General features: G+C 53.9%; 2 protein-coding genes and 1 long non-coding RNA gene across 6 annotated transcripts; 2 read left to right on the forward strand and 1 right to left on the reverse strand.

The window, feature by feature from the left end:
* Positions 1 to 90: 90 nt before the first annotated feature.
* On the reverse strand, positions 91 to 10,126 carry GAPDHS (glyceraldehyde-3-phosphate dehydrogenase, spermatogenic). Its single transcript, XM_028143524.2, has 11 exons — positions 9,999 to 10,126; positions 7,420 to 7,639; positions 6,522 to 6,618; positions 6,256 to 6,362; positions 3,012 to 3,102; positions 2,797 to 2,915; positions 2,320 to 2,401; positions 1,861 to 2,012; positions 1,538 to 1,700; positions 378 to 475; positions 91 to 293 (listed from the first exon to the last, which is right to left on the reverse strand). Exons 1-11 carry the CDS (start codon positions 10,063 to 10,065, stop codon positions 221 to 223), a joined length of 1,269 nt encoding a protein of 422 aa, XP_027999325.2. The 5' UTR covers positions 10,066 to 10,126; the 3' UTR covers positions 91 to 220.
* On the forward strand, positions 469 to 4,171 carry LOC114230954 (uncharacterized). 2 transcript variants are annotated; one of them, XR_008555020.1, is made up of 4 exons: positions 469 to 537; positions 1,129 to 1,337; positions 2,079 to 2,434; positions 2,742 to 4,171. It is a non-coding gene; the product is annotated as an uncharacterized LOC114230954 (long non-coding RNA). The 2 variants fall into 2 exon arrangements; XR_008555021.1 differs by having other exon boundaries at positions 1,129 to 1,270.
* Positions 10,127 to 14,184: 4,058 nt separating the features above from the next.
* On the forward strand, positions 14,185 to 18,999 carry SBSN (suprabasin). Of its 3 annotated transcripts, XM_054711233.1 has the most exons (5): positions 14,192 to 14,638; positions 16,067 to 16,312; positions 17,728 to 17,793; positions 17,901 to 17,945; positions 18,819 to 18,999. In XM_054711233.1, exons 1-5 carry the CDS (start codon positions 14,243 to 14,245, stop codon positions 18,840 to 18,842), a joined length of 777 nt encoding a protein of 258 aa, XP_054567208.1. In that variant the 5' UTR covers positions 14,192 to 14,242; the 3' UTR covers positions 18,843 to 18,999. The 3 variants fall into 3 exon arrangements, with proteins under 3 accessions (XP_054567207.1, XP_054567209.1, XP_054567208.1); XM_054711232.1 differs by having other exon boundaries at positions 14,185 to 16,312; XM_054711234.1 differs by lacking the exon at positions 16,067 to 16,312 and having other exon boundaries at positions 14,191 to 14,617.
* The last annotated feature ends 419 nt before the right edge of the window (positions 19,000 to 19,418 follow it).

The raw sequence follows: 19,418 nt of genomic DNA on the forward strand, positions 1-19,418 counted from the left end.
TTGTGCACCTGCCGAGGGTGGAAGTGGGGACTGCTTCCCCCCCCCTCCCCACCCCCGCCCTCGGGGACGGCGCAGAGACACGGGCGCAGCTGTGAGCACGTTGTTTTTATTTCGCTGGCGGCCCACGGGCGGGCCCGTGCGCTGGGCGCTCTCCTTGCCCTCTAGAGAGGTGGAGGTTCTGGACTGGGAGCACAGGGGGGAGTGGAGGGGCTGTCGCACTTCACTTGTCTCGGCTAAACATGTAACGGATCAGGTCCACCACCCGGTGACTATAGCCGAATTCATTGTCGTACCTGGGGAGGGCGGTAGAGGGTCAGGGGATCCCTCCCCGTGACCCGGAGCTCCCCGCGTTCTCTCTGACCCGCCCCCCTCCTTACCAGGAAATGAGCTTCACGAAGTTGTCGTTGAGCGCGATGCCCGCTTTGGCATCGAAGACGGACGAGTGGGTATCGCCGATAAAGTCCGTGGAGACAACCTGGGTGTCAGAATTTCTGAGGTTAAGTTTGGGTCGCCGAGCAAAGACCTCCCGGAGTCCAGGTGCTGACTCAGGCATTATTGGCTATGCGTTCAGTCTACAATATTTGGTGGAGCCCTACTGTGTCCAGGCTGTGGGGATGGGATATGAAGAAGGCACATGGGGGCTTTGCTGGTGGGGGACTGGCCAAAGGACACAGACCACAAACACCCTGATGCTGCACCAATAAGTATCATTTCCTGGGAATAATTCAGGCACTTGGAATGGGCTGGCACCGAGGCCCCAAGTGGAGGCAGCAAGGCTGGGTCTGGATGACCAGGAGGCTGGGTCTGGCTGACTCAGGCCCTCAGCAGACCTGAGGTAAAAGGAGCTGCAGCACAGAGGCTCAGAGGGTTTGGGGCCTGGTGTGGTGGAAGGCCACAGGAAGGTTTTCTGCAGTGGGGGGAGGGAGGATGTGATCTGATTTCATTTAAACAAGAGGTCCTGGTGGCTGTGTGAGGGTGGACTTGCAAGGAGCTAAACCAAGGAGGCAGCACCAGAGATGGTACTACTGGGAGCAAAGGGACAATGACATCTGTTTCTCACCGGGAAGGTGCCTGCCCATGGCCTGCCCTGAGCAAGTGTTGAAAAATGGTGTATTTTGTCTTGTTCAGGAAACATGTATTGAGCATCTGCTGCGTGCCAGGCCCTGGGAAGATGGCTGGAGCCATGGAAGTGAAAAGATAGTCCCCACATCCTTGCCTTATTGGAGTGCACGTGCTAGCAGGACCCATCGTGACTGAAATGGAATTTCAGGTGAAGAAAGGGGCCACAAAAAGAACACCTTGCTGAGGAGGGAGGCTGAAGTGAAGAATTGGAGGAGGTGAGGGCAGATATATGGCCACTTGGGGGAAAAGCTTTCCAGACCAAAGGAGCAGCAAGTGCAAAGATGCTGAGGCAGGAGATCTGACTCTCCCAGCCCTGCAGTTCCTATCTTGATACACTGCGAGCAGCTCCTTGGCAAGTGGGAAGTCATGCTCTCTCCCCAGAGGGTTCCTCCCAGGGTCTCTTCTCAGTCCCTACCTCATCCTCGGTGTAGGCAAGTATGCCAGACATTGGCCCCTTGGCTGCTGCTTTTATGGCATCCTTGATGGCTGAGTATGTGGTAGGCCGGGCTAGGCGGCAGGTCAGGTCCACAACAGACACGTCTGGGGTTGGCACCCGGAACGCCATTCCTGTCAGCTTCCTGGACAGTTTCACATCGAGGTGGAAGTCAGAACCCACGGACTTCTCCATCTGTCCCCCTCACCTCCACCTTCCTCTCATTAGATACCTCAAGGATTGGGGCCCGTCTGCTCTTCCCAGGGTATGCCTCCCACCCTGGTTGCAGCTTCCTGCACTCATACCCTTTGAGGTCTGGGATGACTTTGCCCACGGCCTTGGCAGCCCCTGTAGAGGCTGGGATGATGTTCTGGTGGGCTCCTCGTCCGTCTCTCCAGGCCTTCTTTGATGGCCCGTCCACTGTCTTCTGAGTGGCCGTGTAGGAATGGACTGTGGTCTTGGGGAAGAAGAGGGCTGAGGTGAGGCCTTCCTGCTCCTAAGTTCCTATGCCTCTTTATTTTAGGTCTGAAGTGATGAGCCAGGTGTGGAGGTTGTGGGGCCACCACAGACCCCTGGAGGGGCACCTGCCTGCCAGGGTTCAGCCTTGCCGAGAGTTACACAGAATTTTAGAAGACTCCACCCCTGGTGGGCCTTTCCTCTCGAAACCAGTCTCTTTCTATTAAAGTCACACACTAAGCAAATCCTGAGAGGAAGAGGTACCGTTTCCCTGCCATCCATCCTGCCCAGCCCTCTCCCCAACTCACCATCAGTCCTTCCACAATCCCGAATCGCTCATGAATGACCTTGGCAAGGGGGGCCAGGCAGTTGGTGGTGCAGGATGCATTGCTGAAACAGCCCGGTATGCAAGGGAACTGTGAGGTGAGTGTCAGAGCCACTCTTCCACCCTTACCTCATTTGGGGGATATGCTCAGAGTGAACAGTCAGGATGGGGATGAGAAAGATCGCTGGGGATGCCTTCAGACTGAAGGAGGCACCGGCGGTGCTGCTGGGGGAAGCCCCCCAAGCATATTCTCCAGAAGTTGTGCATTTCTAACAGTTCTAGGGGAATGTTAACATGGTGACTGTTAAGACTTTGGGAGGGAGAAGCAGATGCAGATATGAAAGAAGCACCACTGGGGGTGGAGGTGTGGGGCGGGAGGCTGAGTCTGATCCCTTTCCATCACAGGCTGGCATGTTCTCTGGACATCACCCACCCACTTCTGGATGTTGCTGTCCGTTACCTGACAACTTTCATGGAACCAGGATTATAGTCCTTTTCATTCACCCCCATGACAAACATGGGTGCATCTGGTGAGGGTGCGCTGATGACCACACGAAAGGCACCTGCCTGGATGTGGTTCTAGGGAAGGAGGAAGGAACACTGGTGTCATGAATTTATGAGATGCTTTGAGTGTCACACCCCCTGGCCAGCCCTGCCCACTTCTCCCCCACTTACGGAAGCTTCCTCTTGGGACAGGTACACTCCTGTGGACTCTACCACATAGGGGCTCCCGACAGATTTCCAAGGGATCTCTTTGGGCAGCTTGCTGTGGAGAGGTGGCAGGGCTGTGTATCAGTCTCCCTTGCATGGCCTTGCCTTCATAGTCCCTGGCCTTTACTGTTTGAAAGGCTGACTAGACACCTTCCCACCTGGCCTGTAACCATTCTCTTCTCCCCACCCCACACATACTTAGCTATCCCAGGTAGATTTGACCCTGCTAGCCTTGCCTCTTGGCAGCTTGCTTAGGAGGGAGGCTGAAAGCTTTCCAGACCAAAGGAGCAGCAAGTGCAAAGATTCGGAGGCAGGAGATCTGACTTTCCCAGCCCTGCAGTTCCTATCTTGATACACTGCGAGCAGCTCTTGTGGGCTACTACCTTGACTGCCCTTCCCCTGCTATGCCCTGGTATATACAAGTTGCCACCTCCCCTACTCAGGCTCATTCACCCTCTGTCTCCAGGGGACCACCCCTGACTACTGCCAACCAGGTCAGGCCCTTTCTCCATATGTTGCCTAGAATGTAGACTCCAGAAGGGCGAGGCCTGCTGCACTGCTTCGGATTCCCTGCCCTCTCAACCTCACCGTGGCCCTCCTTGCCTCTTGTCTCTGTCACTCAGCTTCTGCAACAGGGAGCCTACTGCCAGAGGCTGAGCAAGTCCCTGAAGACAGGCACTACATCCTGGGAGCAATGGGGGAGAGGGATGGAACTGTAGCCTCAGGCTACCCTGGGGTCAGCAGTGGTTAGAGTTTTACATCAGAAAGGTCAAGGCCTTTTTGGTTTCCACTTTTATAAATTTACTAGAGGCCCAGTGCACGAATTTGTGCACGGGTGGGGTCCTTCTGCCTGGCCGGCAATTGAGGCCTATTGGGGGGCTGGCCGGCTGGGAGGAGGGGCCGCAGGTGGTTGGCTGTGGGAGTGCACTGACCATCAGGGGGCAGCTCCTGTGTTGAGTGTCTGCTCCCCTAGTGGTCAGTGTGCATCATAGCAACTGGTTGACCGGTCATTCATGTTGTTTGGTTGTAACAGTCGCTTAGGCTTTTATATATATAGACATTTTTACTTGGTAGTTTTATCTAAAGTTTGCATTTGGAACATTAAATATTATTGCTGTTTTCTACTTGGTTTGTATATGAGTCTTCTTCTTCACAGGACTTATCACAACTGCAGTATTTGCTTTTGTGATTTTTTTGTTAGCATCTATCTCATCTTTTAGACCGCTCTGTGGCAAAGGGTTATGCCTGTTTCCTTTGTCATTGAGCCTGCTCCCTCCAAAGAGGTTCAGACAGTATTTGTAGTGTTATTTTTCATTAGCCATCCTACACATGTTTACTGAACACCTGCCATGTGCCCATGTTCTAAGTGCTTCGCCTTCACTGAATCATTTAACCCTCACACCCTTATTGGCATTCTCTAGAGAAGCCAGGGCAGAGGTGAAGGGGTAGGAGACAGAGCTGGCTGAAAGTACAGGCAGGCTGGTCCTAGGATCTGTACTGGCTGCATACCAGATTAAAGGAATGAATGAGTAGCTTCCTCTCTTCTCTCTGGGCCACCACACATGGTTCTCTTTTATTGGTCATCTGCTCTGTCAGGTCATACTTTTCATCATTTGGCTTAATTACCTCTTCTCTGAGGCGCCCCCATGTCCTGCCTTCTGAGTTAGGGAGGAAGGCTACTCAACAAACTCCTCTGCAACAGTTGTTAAGTTGCCACCTCAGGAGACCTCAGCCCTTTCCCCTAGACTGTTGGGCCCTGCCTTCCTGCCCAGGGTCTTGCTTTGAGGATTCCATTCATTCATTCGTTCAAGGAAGTACTGAGTTTACCCAGAGCCAGGATCTGCACTATAGGTGCCAAAGCAACAGTGGTGACACAAACTGACAGGATAGGATTCTTCCTGCAAGGAGGCTGCGGCCTTGTGGGAAAATGCCCTTCCCAGTGCTCCCCACATGGCTGTTTAACTTTGGCTGTGCTACCTGCTATGGATCTGAACCCATCCCCATGAGTTACAGGAAGAAACAGGCTCAAGGAAATTCACTTCCCTAGCCCAAGGTCGCCTGTCTAGAAAGGGTGGAGCAGGGTAAAGTACACCCAAAAGCAACATCACTTTTGTGCCTGGGAACACCCACAGTGCAGTGACTGGGGTGGCGGGGGGAATAACTACTGCAGTGACCTGACAAGGCAGAACCTGAGTAGGGGTGCACAATGAGGGGGAGAGTGGTGCAAGTGGCAGGAACAACGGTGCCCAGGTTGAGGAAGGAAAGGACATGGTATGTCTGAGGAATGACCTCTGTGCCAGAATTGTTTTTGGTTATGATTTCAAACTTGGGTCAAGAAGCTTCTCTCTCACCGATGTTCCAGTCCCCACCTCCACCCCTCCCCTGCACCCAGCCCTGACCACCTAACCACAAGCCTTCCTTGTCCCTCTTTTATTCACATCCCCCTACACTCCAATAAATGAGAGGGGCTGGGAGTGGACCTGCTGGGAGGAGCGCTGGGAAGGCTTGTGAGCATGCAAGCACAAGTATATGTCAAATCAGGGCCAGCAGTGGCCAGTAATTTACATTAGAAATATGAAGTAGGTTCACTATTTTCCATTTTATACATTTTTAGTTTTCTTGATGTCTTTGGAGCATATTAAACATCTAATAATGGGCCAAGAGGTGGATGGCCAGTGTGGCTGAGATTACATTAGAAGGCTCAGGCGTAGGGCTCATAGTGCTTGTGGGGCCCTATCAGGAGGTGGGGTTTTATTTGTGGGGTGATGGGAGGGTTTAAGTAGGGCAGTAACGGCCCAGTTGATGTTTTAAAAAGGCCTCTGTGGTTGCTGTGTAAGAACCGAGTAGGAGCACTTGGCCAGATGGCGATGTCGCTTCCTGGGAAGGGAGATGAATAGGTTTGGGGGTTGATGGAGAATCAAGAGGTGAGTTTTAGACATGTTGAATTGACATGCCTGTGTGAAAACTTGCACATGTGCATTAAATCAAAAGTATTATTGAGAATAGGGGGGCATCTTTCTGAGTTAGTGCTTCCCATCCATTTTAGCAGTCACAGACTTCTCTGAGACCTCCCTCTTCAAACCAGTACCAAGACACACACATGCTGAGGGGTTATGAATCCCAAGTGAGGGGCTGGGATCCCATTCTTGTCATCTTTACACCCCCGCCGTTAATGTGTTGCAGGCATGCATCAGACAGCTGTCCTTACCACTGGAAGACACTAATCTCCTGGTTATCCACAACCAGCCGTCCATTCTTGTATTCCACAGTTCCCTTGTATCGGCCATGGGTGGAGTCATACTTAAACATGTACACCTGTGGGAGACAGAATGGCTCCTGATCTTGGGGGAGGCAGGGGTAGGGGAGCAAGCATCCCTAAGGAATCCCTGCCTTGGTGAAGGTTTCATATTGCAGCTGAGAACCTTCCAGAGAGCACCCCTGAACCCCCGATCCTACCCTTTGCCTGCTACTCACCATGTATTCCGGGTCAATGAATGGATCATTCACTGCCACCACCTTAACGCCCTTCTGCATGCAGGCTCGCAGCACCAGGCGACCGATGCGTCCAAATCTGTCCAGGACAGGGGTTGTGGGGTTGTCTTCAGAATCCTCAGCCAGCAGGCAGAGGAGGGGACAGGAAAGAAGGGGGTAACAGGAGGCTCCTTAAGGGAACTGGGTGGGACTCCTCGGTCTGGGGGAAGAAGGCAACCAACCCCTTGCAGGCAGCTATCACCTTGCTCATGATCTCACCAGCTTAACCGATTTGCCTGGTTCCTCACCCATCCACCCTTTACCCCATTCCTAATCGTGTAGCTGGATGGATTTTTCACAACTTCAGGTCCGATTATGTCTCTTGGCCTGAAAACCTCCACAACTCCATCAGTAAAACCAGATCCAAACTCCTTACCATGGTTTACCAGGCCCGTCTGCTTCCCACCACACTCCTTCCTCTTCTGCCTTGTTTGCTCCACACCAGCACTGAATTCCTGCCTGTCCTTTGCACACTGCGCTGCCACCTCTACCCCCGAGCCATTGCTTGCTGCACAGCTGCCACTCAGGCCTCACTCCAGTGTCACCTCCCAGAGGTCTTTCCTGACACCCCAGCGAACACTGGCCTCTCCAGTCTTAACTATACTCCATACTGTTCATTCACACATCACCAAACCAAATGTTCCTTATTTGATTGTTGTTTTCCCACCAGAATATGAGCTCTCTTAGGGGGCAAAGCCCTGCCTACTTGCCTCCCGCTTTCTCCAAGGCGGACAGAATGAAAGCATTGATGGTGAGAAATGTGGAGATGTCCTTTTCAGTAACTGGAGGAATGCCTGGGCCCTACAGCTTCAGGAAGGCTCGGAGGCCAGGGCTGACTCACCCATTGATGCCAACAGTCAGTTCCCGAATCAAAGAAGCCTTCTTAGTTGGAGGAGGAGGAGGAGGAGGCGGAGGAGGTGGAGGAGGTGGGGCTTCCTCCTTGATAGGCTCTGGCTCTGGCTCTGGTTCTGGTTCTGGTTCTGGCTCTGGCTCTGGCTCTGGCTCTGGCTCTGCCTCAACTTTGGGTGGTGGTGGTGGTGGTGGTGGTGGTGGTCTGCTCACTGTTGGAAGGAGTGGGGGGTGGCAATGAGCTGCACCATCACAGTGAGAGAAAAGGAGCCGTATTTCCCAAACCTACCTGCTCCACAAAATGAATAGAGGATGGGCTTGCTTTAAAATATCAGTGCCAGGGCCCCTTCCCTGGTGATTCTAACTCAGTGGGTACTATGTATCTGTAACAGTTGCTTGGGGTGACACTCTGTGACTCAGTTTTCTCCTTTCTAAAATGGAGACAATAGTACTCTCAAGAGGGTCACTGTGAGGATTAAATGAGGTAATAATATATGTAGCGCTTATGACAATAGTCTGGGAACATTCCGCATACCTTAGTATTTTCAAAGACCTTTCCCCAAATGGCCTGATAATTCATGTAGCCCAGTGGTCCATGCCTCCTAGGGAAATCTGACTCAGTAGGTCTGTTTTGAGCTCAAGTGTTTTTAAGGAGCACTTAAGGTGATTCTTATCCTCAGAGAAGTTTAGGGAATACAGATGTACCAGAACTTGAAACAAATGGAGATCGTTATCAGCTTCTGGCTCTCTAAACACACACTTCCACCCCCTCACTGCATATTCAAACACCTGTGGTTGGAGGTGTGCTATCTGAGCTCCAGGTGAAGGCTTGAGAGGAGGGGAGATGTGGAGACAGCAGTCAGAGGTCTGCCTGGCAGAGGGTTTCACACTGGAGGTCAGGTCCGGTTGTCATCCCTGGCTCAGCTACTTGGCATCTGGCCTTGTGCAAGTTAATGAACCTCTCTGCCTTGTTTCCTGTCATCACATCTGACCCTCTCCTTGGGGGCTTCTGGGAGGACTCGGTGAGATCTCAGGTGCTGGTTTTAATACAGGGGAGGAAGTCTGATACCGAGTATTCATGAGGAAAGGGAGAGAGAAGGGGATGGAGAGCGGCCCGAGGATGAAGGTGGGAGTTGGCTTTGGCACCTGGGAAGTGGAGTGGCTAGGAGCCAGGGCCAGCTGGCCTGTTGTCTCCCTGACCTCTCTGGGCGGCCACGGACCTTGTGGCCTGAGGCTGGGCTGTGGGTGTTTGCAGTAGCAGTACAAGTTCATAAACGTATTAGTCTTCATTGGTGGCAGAGGCCCCGTGATTATTGGTGACCTTAGTTAGGATGTTTGCATTCCCTGGGGTTCTGTTTCTGTTATAACAAAGGAGGTGTGTCCATCTGGATTAGGAGTAGGGATGAATCCACTCCTCTACCTAAAACTCTCCCAACTTCCCTCAGCCTTGCCCTCTCTTCCCCTCCACTCTAGCGGTGGGGTCCCGGGGCTGGAGAAAAGTTGCTGCACTGAGCGGGTGGAGCCCAGCCGAGCTGCTTCCGCGGGTGAAGCGCTGTCGCAGGTGCGCTCTCCCAATTACAGCGACGCTAGGTGCTGTGCTGAGCTCCACGTGCTCCTGGGAGACTTATGCTACAAATCCACTTTACAAAGGGGAACCGAGGCCCGAGGGCACCGAGCCGTGACCAGCAGCGAGCGGGTTCCAGGCCCCAGAGCAGCACCTAAGCCCGGGCCACGCCCAGCCCCTTGGGGAGGAGCTTCCTGGCTGTTTCTCACCCCCACGCCCCTACCGGCAGTGAGGAGGCCGGGAGGGAATGCGGTTGCCTCCCGAAGACCTGGGCTCCTTGGTGTGTGTGTGTGTGTGTGTGTGTGTGTGTGTGTGTGTGTATACACGCGCACTTCCGACTGGGTGAAGTAGGGCTGCCCAGTGGTTGCGAGCGGGACTCGAGTCCCAACTCGCCGCTTCCCGTGGGAGAGACCTAGGGGAAGTGGTCTGCGCTCTTGGAAAAGGGAACAGTGAACACGCTGACCTCACGATGTGGTTGTGAGGCTTCAGTAAGCGCACGCTAGCGAAGCGCTGGGCACAGCCCTGGGAGGTTGCAAGTGTCCTCGCTTGGTGCAATACAGGGAGGGACAGAGCCCGCCAGCTCCCAAGCGGCCCTTCCGCCCTGGTGGACGGGAGCGTCCATTTCAGGTGAAACCTCTCCCCCCGAGCTTCTCAACCCCAGAGGCTGTCCCCGGAGCTGCCCCCTCAGAAACTCGGCTCCCGCTTCCGTCCCAGCCCCTGCTTCCAGCCTTCCACCACCAGCGCGAGAGGCGCCCAGCCCGTCCTCGCTTCCACCATCGCCATGGAAACCACTAGGCTAGCAAACTCTGGTGGTCGACTGGGGAGGGGTGGCTGGAGGGTGGGAGGAGGGCGGCCCGGATGGGAGAGCCGGTGGGCCAGAGCGCGCCTCCCGCCCCTCTTTTGCGGACGCTCTATGAAGGGGGCTCCGACCCGGCGAGCGCTGTTCCCCCTCCTCCCTCGCCCCCGCCCTCCCCGCTCCTAGCGGGCTCCTCCGCCTCCTCCCTCACCGGGGCATGGCTGTCGCAGCAGCTGGACCACGGTGACATTGGTGAGGACGATGTCGCGCTTCGGCATGGCCTCCTAAAATTTCATGGCCTGGCTGCCCAGGGACTCGCCGCGATGTTACTGCGACGCGGGGCGCGGGGCCAGCGGGGCAAGAGCTTTCTGCCGTGACGTCACAATCCAGTGACGTCACAGAGGCAGTGGCGCAAAGGGCCCATCCCATCCCAGCGGAGGTGAGCTGTCTGCACATTGTGCACCACCATTCCAACGCCACCGCTGGCGTCTAGAATGGAATCCAACTTTTTACCCTGGTCCTCAAAGCCCTTCTCTCCCCCGCTAAGCACACGGGCTGCGTGCTGTTCCTGGACACACACCCCCGTTCCCCATAGTTACTCCGCTGTTCCTTTAAGCCTGGAAGCCCACCAGAGGCCTCCCCTCAGCTGGCTGCCTCTTAGTTTCCCTCAGGTGTTGCCCTTTATTTAAAAAACATGCTTTTATTGATTTTAGAGAGAAAGGAAAGGAGAGGGAGAGAGAGAAATATCAATAGGTTGTCTTGCACACATCCATCCCTACAGGGATCAAGCCCACAACCTGGGCATGTGTCCTGACAGGGAATAAAACCAGTGACCTTTTGGATGATGCTCAACCAATCGAACCACACTGGCCAGGGGTCAGGGCAGGTGTTACCCTTCGAAAGAGACCCTCCTGACTCCCCATCTAAAGTTCTCTCCTTTCTCAGTCACTACCTGCCACCAGCCTCACCCCCTCAATGTACCCAACTTTCAGGAAGCCTGTCTGACTCCCCGTCCTAAGTTGGATGTTCCAAGTCTAAAACTACTCCAGAGTTATGCTATTCTTTTTTTATTTTCCTCACAGCAAATGTCTCCAAACCCCATTCTTTTCCTTGTGGCTTTCCATGTAGTTTGTCACGACCTAGTTTTGATGTCCTTGTTCATTGTCTCCCACAAGGCACGCATTCTTGTCTATTTTGTTCACCCCTGGGCCTCCAGCACCTAGAACTGTGCCTGGCACAAAGCAAGCTTCCACAGACGTTTGGGGAAGAACAAATGGACAGATGGTCCCCTTCCCCTAAAGCACCGCGGGGGGAGCTTGCTTGCACATCTGTGACTCACAGGCAGGCACCTTGCAGGGCCAGTTGACACACAGCTGTGACCAAGATTGAGGGGTGTGGGGGTTTGAGCCAGGAAGGAGTCACCATCCCAAGAAGAGGTGTGGAAACAAGAAGGGGCACAATGATATAACCTCTTCCCCAAACCTCCATGGGAACTCAGTTTACTAAAGCAACTGCCATGGGTTAGGGTGAGGGTGAGGCCTTCCTGCTTGGATGGCCTGGGAGAGGTGGAAATGAAACTACTAAATTGGGTACACATACAGATAAGGAGATTTCAAGACCACAAAAAGAGAGCGATTAAACAAAGGCGGGGACAAACTTTACCTGTATGATCTAGAGTGGTGGAAAGACCATACAAATAAAACCAGGACTGAGAAGGGACTGATTTTGTATAACTTGACAATAATACATATGAAACGCTTGATGAAATCAAAATATTTCTTAGAGAATATAAAGGATCAAAACTTGTACAAAAAGAAATGGCAGATCTGAGTAGGCCAATAACAAGAGACAAAGAGTTAAGATCCCGAAGGCTGAATCGGATCCTGATTTTATGGCAAGATCTGCCAAAGCATCAGGAACAAGGATTTGCCAGACGGTAGGAAATGCTGCAGATCCTAACCAGAGCTGGAAAGCCTGCGGCAGCTCCTGTGCAGAGAGGCTCCGGGCAACCAATGTTCAGAGGCCCTGTGGACCGGCATGCACACTGCGCACTTTCATGGCAAACTTTGGGAGTTCTTTGGGGGAGCTGTGATGGCTCCGTGATGGAAAGCTCCGCCACTCGCTCTAGGAAAGCAACACAGCCATGTAGCCAAAACCAGCAGAGGATGGCAGGCCAGTCTCACAGAGATAGATGCCAAAATCCAAACCAAACAGTGGCCAATGGGAATGGAGCCCTGAGGAGGGGGCCGGAGGCTGACAGAAGGTGGTAGGGTAGGGCAGAGAGAGGGGTGGAAAGAGAAATGGAGAAACCCCCCTGTCAATCTCAGGGAGGATTAGGATTCTGGAGCTCCCCACCCAGCAATCTCCCGGCATGGGAAACTCCCTCATGTAGGCACCAGACAGGGCAGGAAAGCCACACCTGAGGTTGCCCAGGGATTTGGCTTTGTTCCTGGAGCGTGAAACTTGGAAACATATGATGAGCTCAAGCGTGGAGAGGTGGTACACCTAGTCACCCTGTATGGGCAGAGCACAGAGAAGGCAGAAGCTCCTGGGCCTCTGGGTCTCGGATGCCTGGTTCTGGATCGAGCCAAGTGTCCAGCATCTGGGGTGGGGCCCTGGGTCTGCCAAGGGAAGTGGGCCTTGTTGTCCTTGTTTGAGCAAAGCCCCAAAACACGTACAGATTCTCACCACACCTGGGCACCCACACACATAATTTTGCCACCCCCAATTGCTCACACCCTGCACATTCCTTCCTGCCTGGCCTTCCCACTTGCAATCCCACCTCCACCCCCTCTCTCAGTCTCTCCCTTGGCACAAAAACCCAAATATCTTACACCCCTTCACCCAACTGCCCTACTGGTCTTGTCCTACTGGCTCTTGTCCTCTCGGTCTCTGCCTGCCTCTAAGCTACCTCCAGATAGATACTCTGCCACAGATCTACAAACTGCTACCTGCCCTTTCTCCTGATGCCTCTCTTCACACTTAGGCCAAACTCTCAGCTATTTCCTCCTTCAACCCATGCTGCCATGTCAACACCTGGGGCTTCTGGTTGGGACTTATGAGTCTCCAGGGGAGGAGGTCAGGAAGAATGAGCTCCTGGCCCCCAGCCCAGGTTCTGGCTGACAGTCTCCTGCTGCTCTGGGTCTCCAGCCCCTCCCCATGGCTGCCTCAACCGGCTTTTCAGGAGGCACTGCGTCCTGTCCCAGCTCATGGTAATCAGCCCCCTGCCCTTGCTCAAGGGCTGGGAGGTAGGAGGCTAGGGTTCTGTGATGAGAATGTGATCCTGGCTCCAAAATCTGCAACCCTCCCAAGGCACCCTCTGGGGCCCCAGGCACCCTTCCCCCCCCCCCCCCCCCCAGCACCCTCTGAGACTCAGGCTTAGGCCTATCCTTTCCTTGGCTTCTTCTAATCCATCCATTTGTCCAATCTATAAATATCTACTGAACTCCAGGCAATGTTCTAGAAGTTGGGGATATGGCAGTAACGAACACAGACAAAGGCCCTGTCCTCTGAATGTTTATAATCTGATAGGAGAGACAGACAGTAAAAAAGGTAATTGTGGATCAATTAAGTGATATAAAAACCAAAGGATGATATTACAGAATATAACTGGGGGACGGCCAGGGAAGTTTTTTGAGAAGGTGATATTTGAGCCAAAAACAGAATGAGGAGGAACCTGCCATGTGAAGACCTGAGTACTGCATCCCACACAGAATAGCAAGGGGAAAGGCCATAAAGCAGGAATGAGCTTCGTGTGTTTCAGGACTAGGGAGAACAACAAGGGCAAAGGCCATATGGCAGGAATGAACTTGGTGTTTTTGAGGGCCAGGGAGAAGTCCTGTGTGGCTGAAGCATAGTAAATTGTGTGTCTCTGTGTGTGTGTGTGTGTGTGTGTGTGTGAGAGAGAGAGAGAGAGAGAGAGAGAGAGAGAGAGAGAGAGAAGGGGGTCTATAAGAACAATAGAACAAGGTCCGATGATTTACTCATCTCCCTGAAAGTGCTCACCTCCCCCTGACTGTATTTCTCATCTTTCTAGAATCTCAATGCTGGGAAGCTGGATCCTTGATCCCCTGAGAGGAGTGAAGAAGCTGAGGAACCAGAGATGGGGGGTGATTGAAGGTGGGGTTGGGAGAGAGGAGACCTGGCTAGTGGGTGAGGAATGAAAAGAGGAGGTAGTTGGAAGGGCAGACATCTAGGCCCTGGGGTGGAGGGCCCAAACTGGGCAGGAGCAAAAATGCCATGTGAGTATTCTTCATGACTCACCCTCTCTTCCTCCTCCTCTTCATTGCTCAACCTCAAATCTCCCTGGGAAATACCTCCTTGACTGGGGACCAAGTCAGTGCCTCACGGGGGTAACTGAGTCATGAGGGGTGGAGAATAGGGAGGGAGGCAGAAGATAAATAGCAGCTTGGCTTAGCTGGTTCCTCTCTGCATCCTCCTCATCCTCCCAACAATATGCATCTTGCCAGATTGGTCAGTTCTTGCTCCCTCCTACTGCTATTGGGGGCCCTGCCTGGATGGGCAGCCAGTGATGACCCCATTGAGAAGGTCATTGAAGGGATCAACCGAGGGCTGAGCAATGCAGAGAGAGAAGTGGGCAAGGCCCTGGAAGGCATCAATAATGGCATCACTCAAGCTGGAAGGGAAGTGGAGAAAGTTTTTAATGGACTTAGCAACATGGGGAGCCAGGCCGGCAAGGAGCTGGACAAAGGCGTCCAGGGGCTCAACCACGGCTTGGACAAGGTAGCCCATGGTACCAACAATGGCGTCGGACAAGCAGGAAAGGAAGCAGAGAAGTTTATCCATGGGGTCAACAACGCTGCTGGACAGGTTGGGAAGGAGGCAGACAAAGTGATTCAGGGGGTCCATCATGGGGTCAACCAGGCGGGAAGTGAGGCAGGGAGGTTTGGCCAGGGGGTCCACCATGCCGCTGGGCAGGCTGGGAACGAGGCAGGGAGGTTTGGTCAGGGGGTCCACCATGGGATTGATCAAGCCTGGAAGGAGACTGAGAAGTTTGGTCAGGGGGTCCACCATGCCGCTGGGCAGGCTGGGAACGAGGCAGGGAGGTTTGGCCAGGGGGTCCACCATGCTGCTGGGCAGGCTGGGAACGAGGCAGGGAGGTTTGGTCAGGGGGTCCACCATGCCGCTGGGCAGGCTGGGAACGAGGCGGGGAGGTTTGGCCAGGGGGTCCACCATGGGATTGATCAGGCCTGGAAGGAGACTGAGAAGTTTGGTCAGGGGGTCCACCATGCCGCTGGGCAGGCTGGGAACGAGGCAGGGAGGTTTGGTCAGGGGGTCCACCATGCCGCTGGGCAGGCTGGGAACGAGGCGGGGAGGTTTGGTCAGGGGGTCCACCATGCTGCTGGGCAGGCTGGGAACGAGGCAGGGAGGTTTGGTCAGGGGGTCCACCATGCCGCTGGGCAGGCTGGGAACGAGGCAGAAAAGTTTGGCCATGGGGTTCACCATGGGATTGATCAGGCCTGGAAGGAGACTGAGAAGTTTGGTCAGGGGGTCCACCATGCCGCTGGGCAGGCTGGGAATGAGGCAGGGAGGTTTGGTCAGGGGGTCCACCATGCCGCTGGGCAGGCTGGGAACGAGGCAGGGAGGTTTGGTCAGGGGGTCCACCATGGGATTGATCAAGCCTGGAAGGAGACTGAGAAGTTTGGTCAGGGGGTTCACCATGGGATTGATCAAGCCTGGAAGGAGACTGAGAAGTTTGGTCAAGGGGTCCACCATGCCGCTGGGCAGGCTGGGAATGAGGCAGGGAGGTTTGGCCAGGGGGTCCACCATGCTGCTGGGCAGGCTGGGAACGAGGCAGAAAAGTTTGGCCATGGGGTTCACCATGGGATTGATCAGGCCTGGAAGGAGGCTGAGAAGTTTGGTCAGGGGGTCCACCATGCTGCTGGGCATGGAGGGGACAAAATAGTCCAAGGAGTCCATCATGGGGTTAACCAGGCTGGGAAGGAGGTGGAGTGGTTTGGGCAGGATGCTCAGTATGCCGCAGGACAGAGTGAAAAGGAGGGAGACAAAATAGTCCAAGGTGTCCGTCCTGGGGTCAATCAGGCCGGGAAGGAGGTGGAGCAGTTTGGCCATGGGGTCCACCATGAGGTTAATGAGGCCTGGAAGGAGGCAGAGAAGTTTGGTCAGGGGGTCCACCATGCAGCAGGGCAGGCTGGGAAAGAGGGGGACAAAGTGGTCCAAGGGGTCCACAATGGAGTCAACCAGGCTGGGAAGGAGATGGAGCAGTTTGGCCAGGGAGTTCACCATACCGTTGAACAGGCTGGAAAGGAGGCAGACAAAGTAGTCCACGGGGTCTACGATGGGGTCAACCAGGCCGGGAAGGAGGCAGAGAAATTTGGCCAAGGGGTCAACCACGCTGCTGGCCAGGCTGGAAAGGAAGCGGAGAAACTTGGCCAAGGTGTCCACCATGCTGCTGGCCAGGCCGGGAAGGAGGTGGACAGGTGGCAGCAGAATGCTCATTATGGGGTCAACCAAGACGGCAAGGAGGCCAACCAGCTGCTGAATGTAGGTGAACAAGGGTGGGGAAATGGGGAGAAGGGGGCTGGGGGAGGGGAAGGTTGAACCTTTAAGACATTCGGGGAGCCCAGGTAGCCTGCATGTGGTGAAAGCTTAGGCAGCTGTAAGGCCATGCCCTCCTCCCTCTCCTCCTTTACAAAGGGGCTGCTGGTGAGCTGGTCAGATGGATCCATCCATCTTATCGGCAAAGCTTTGAACCAGATAGTGTGAATGTGACCCAGCCCCACCTCTGGGAGCTGCCCTCCTCGTTGAGGAGGTCTGGAGGGAGGAACTTGAAGCCTCTCCTGGGGAACAGGAATCAATGACTGAGCCAGTACCTGTGACTGTGGGAGCAGATGAGCACTGAGAAAAGGCAGAACATCTGGGTGTGAGCATGAGGAATAGCTTTGGAGATAAGCCCTTTTTTGTTTAATTTTCATGATGAGCCTTTGAGGTTGTCAGGGTGAGGAGGCTGTCTTGACTCCCTGATTCTCAGATGAGAAAACTGGAGCTCAGTGAGGCTTAAGGGGATTTGCCAAGGTCCCGTGGCTAGCACACATCTTCGGCAAATCACAGGCCGGGGCTCTTCCTCTCCTCCACACTGCCTCATCGGAGTAGGTCTCCTGGAGGGTTTCTGAGCCCCATTTAGGTAGAGGGAACAAATACTGGAGGACAGGAGAGGCAAGTAGCACTATGCATAGCTGAACAGGCACCAAGGAGGGAGCTTGGCAATAGAAGGCAGACTCCTGCCTGCCTCAATTCTCCACTCTGTAATCTCCATGAGGAGTCTTTGGGATACTATCTTGAGGGACTGGCCTAAGCCTCAAAGCCTATAACCACATTGGCTTCCGGGCAGGGAGCCAGGGATGTGGGTGGGAAGGAAGGGTCTATGTAGAAAGCATGCACGGTAGGGGAAAGGGCTGAGACAGACAGCAGGATTCACCATGCAGAGACGAGGAGAGGGAGGTTTGTGATAAGGCTCCAGGCTGGCAGCAGCAGCAGCAGCAGAGAGTATCTGGGGATAGGATTGAAGATAGGAATCAACCTGAGTTAGGGATCAGGCTCAAGTGCCTATAAAGGGGGTAGAGTTGAGGTCAGGGCTGAGGTTAACTATGGTCTTGGTATTTGTGTGGGTCCTCTGGGTTCCCTTTCTAGTCAGGCCCCTTCTCAGTGACTGAAAGCATCTCATTAACTAGAATAAAAGGGAATGGGGGAAGAGCAGTCAGTAGGGGCAGACACCCTTACTGCGTTTCTTCCCATGTCCTACAGAATTACCACAGCAACCAGGCCTTTGGGTTTCTTTCTGGACAGTGAGGGGATAGTGGGTTAGTCACCCTAGAGGGCAGCAGGTAACTGGGGAAAAGGAACTTGGGAGACCCTCAAGGACTGAGGGGTTGTAATGATGGTCTGGGCTTTGTCAACAGGGCGGTCACCCAGGCGGATCCACCGGCCATCACGGAGGGGGCGCAACCACAACATTAACATCTGGAGTAAGTCTCACAAGTAGAGCATAGACTTGGAAGTGGGGGGTGGAGGCCCTTCTGAGATGGTGCTGGGGTGGGTGATGGGCACTGACCCTCTTGTCCTTGAATTTCAGGCTTCGGTCAACAAGCCCTTCATCAGCTTTTCAGCTCTATGGAGGGTAAGTGCCCACATGGTTTTAGATTTCCGCTCTCTGTCTTGGGAGATGCCTGTGCATTGCCCTTCCCATTGCCTGTTCGTAGACAACTTCACTGTGGCCAGATTCTCAGCCTTTCCGAGACGATGCAACCCATTCCCCAGCCCTGCTTGTCCCCTTCTTCACCTGCTTCTTGCCCTTTGCATCCTGCTTTTATCTCTTGGGTGTTTTTCATTCCCACTGGAGCAAACACAAGCTGGCAGAAAAGACCTCCAGGGGCGCATATACATCTGAGAGCCAGGGAGAGAGGGGTGGCTGAAACCACCCCCTCCATGTGCCCACCATCTTTCCTCATCATTTCCTCTGCGACTCCCTCCCTACCTCAACCCGCTGTAAACACCTCTGCTACGCATCCCCGCTGTCATGCAGCAATATGCTGGGTGGTGGGAACCTGTAGCTCTGTCCTTTCCCTGAATAAAGACTCCTGTGGGATCCTGGTCCCAAGTAAAGTCCTGGCTGTGTACCTCAGCTGCCTGAGGCTGGGCGGAAGGGTAAGGGTGGGTAACAGCTCTTTAGACTCCTCCTGAAACCCAAAGGCACACCTTGCTTATTCCTGGGCTATGGGATGGCAGGGGATTCTCTGAGGCAAAGCAGATAAGGCTTCTCAGTTCTTACAGAGTCCCCCTCTTGGTGTCTCTGCCCTGGAGTACTGGCTCCCTGTTCTTTCTCAATCTAGGTGCTACCTTCCTTAAGATATTCTCTGGAATATAGGCAATTACTGGGCCAAAGTAGCCAGTCTCCCTTTCATTTCTCTAGGGAAGGATGTGAGGGCAAAGGTCTCGATGCCCTTATGACTGTATACCCTGCATTCACGCCCTATCTCCTTCTCTCTTCCAGAGCGTCGCCAACATCATTCCCTAAACTGATGCACTGGCCTTGCTGAGCAGACTCGCTTTCCTGCTGGCGTATCAGCTGAAATGACTTGGAGGAGCTAGGGATGGGAGGCGGGTAGATTTCGGGAGTCCCTTGAGGGAACTGTACTGATATTTGTGAATAAATATGACACAACATGCTCTCATTATGGTCCACATGCTTCCTAAGGAGGAATGTGAGGGGAGGCTTGTCTTTTCTCTTCTGGCTTCTTTGCTGAGAGCTGGGGGTCTGATGCACAGGACAGGTTGAGCTAGGGATTTCAGGCTGATCAGATCTAAGAAGGCAGTTAGAGAGACAAACTGAGTTCCATTAGTGAGCAAGGTTCGTGGTCAGCACTGGGAGGAGCGTCATGAAAGAAAGCCACTTCAGGCCAGGAGTGGGGGCAGAAACCCCAAGGAAGAGATGGCAGGAACCATCTCAGCATCTTCATTCAGGGGATGTTGCGCCAAAGGAATAACAATGATTACTTGGGTTTATTATGCAATTTAGGCCTGCTAGGCTCCCGGACGGGTGCTTTACATGCATGACATCACTGAAGTCTCCCAACCACCCAGTTAGGTAAGA

Source organism: Eptesicus fuscus, chromosome 21 (assembly GCF_027574615.1).
Source record: "Eptesicus fuscus isolate TK198812 chromosome 21, DD_ASM_mEF_20220401, whole genome shotgun sequence".
NCBI classification, from domain to species: Eukaryota; Metazoa; Chordata; class Mammalia; order Chiroptera; family Vespertilionidae; genus Eptesicus; species Eptesicus fuscus.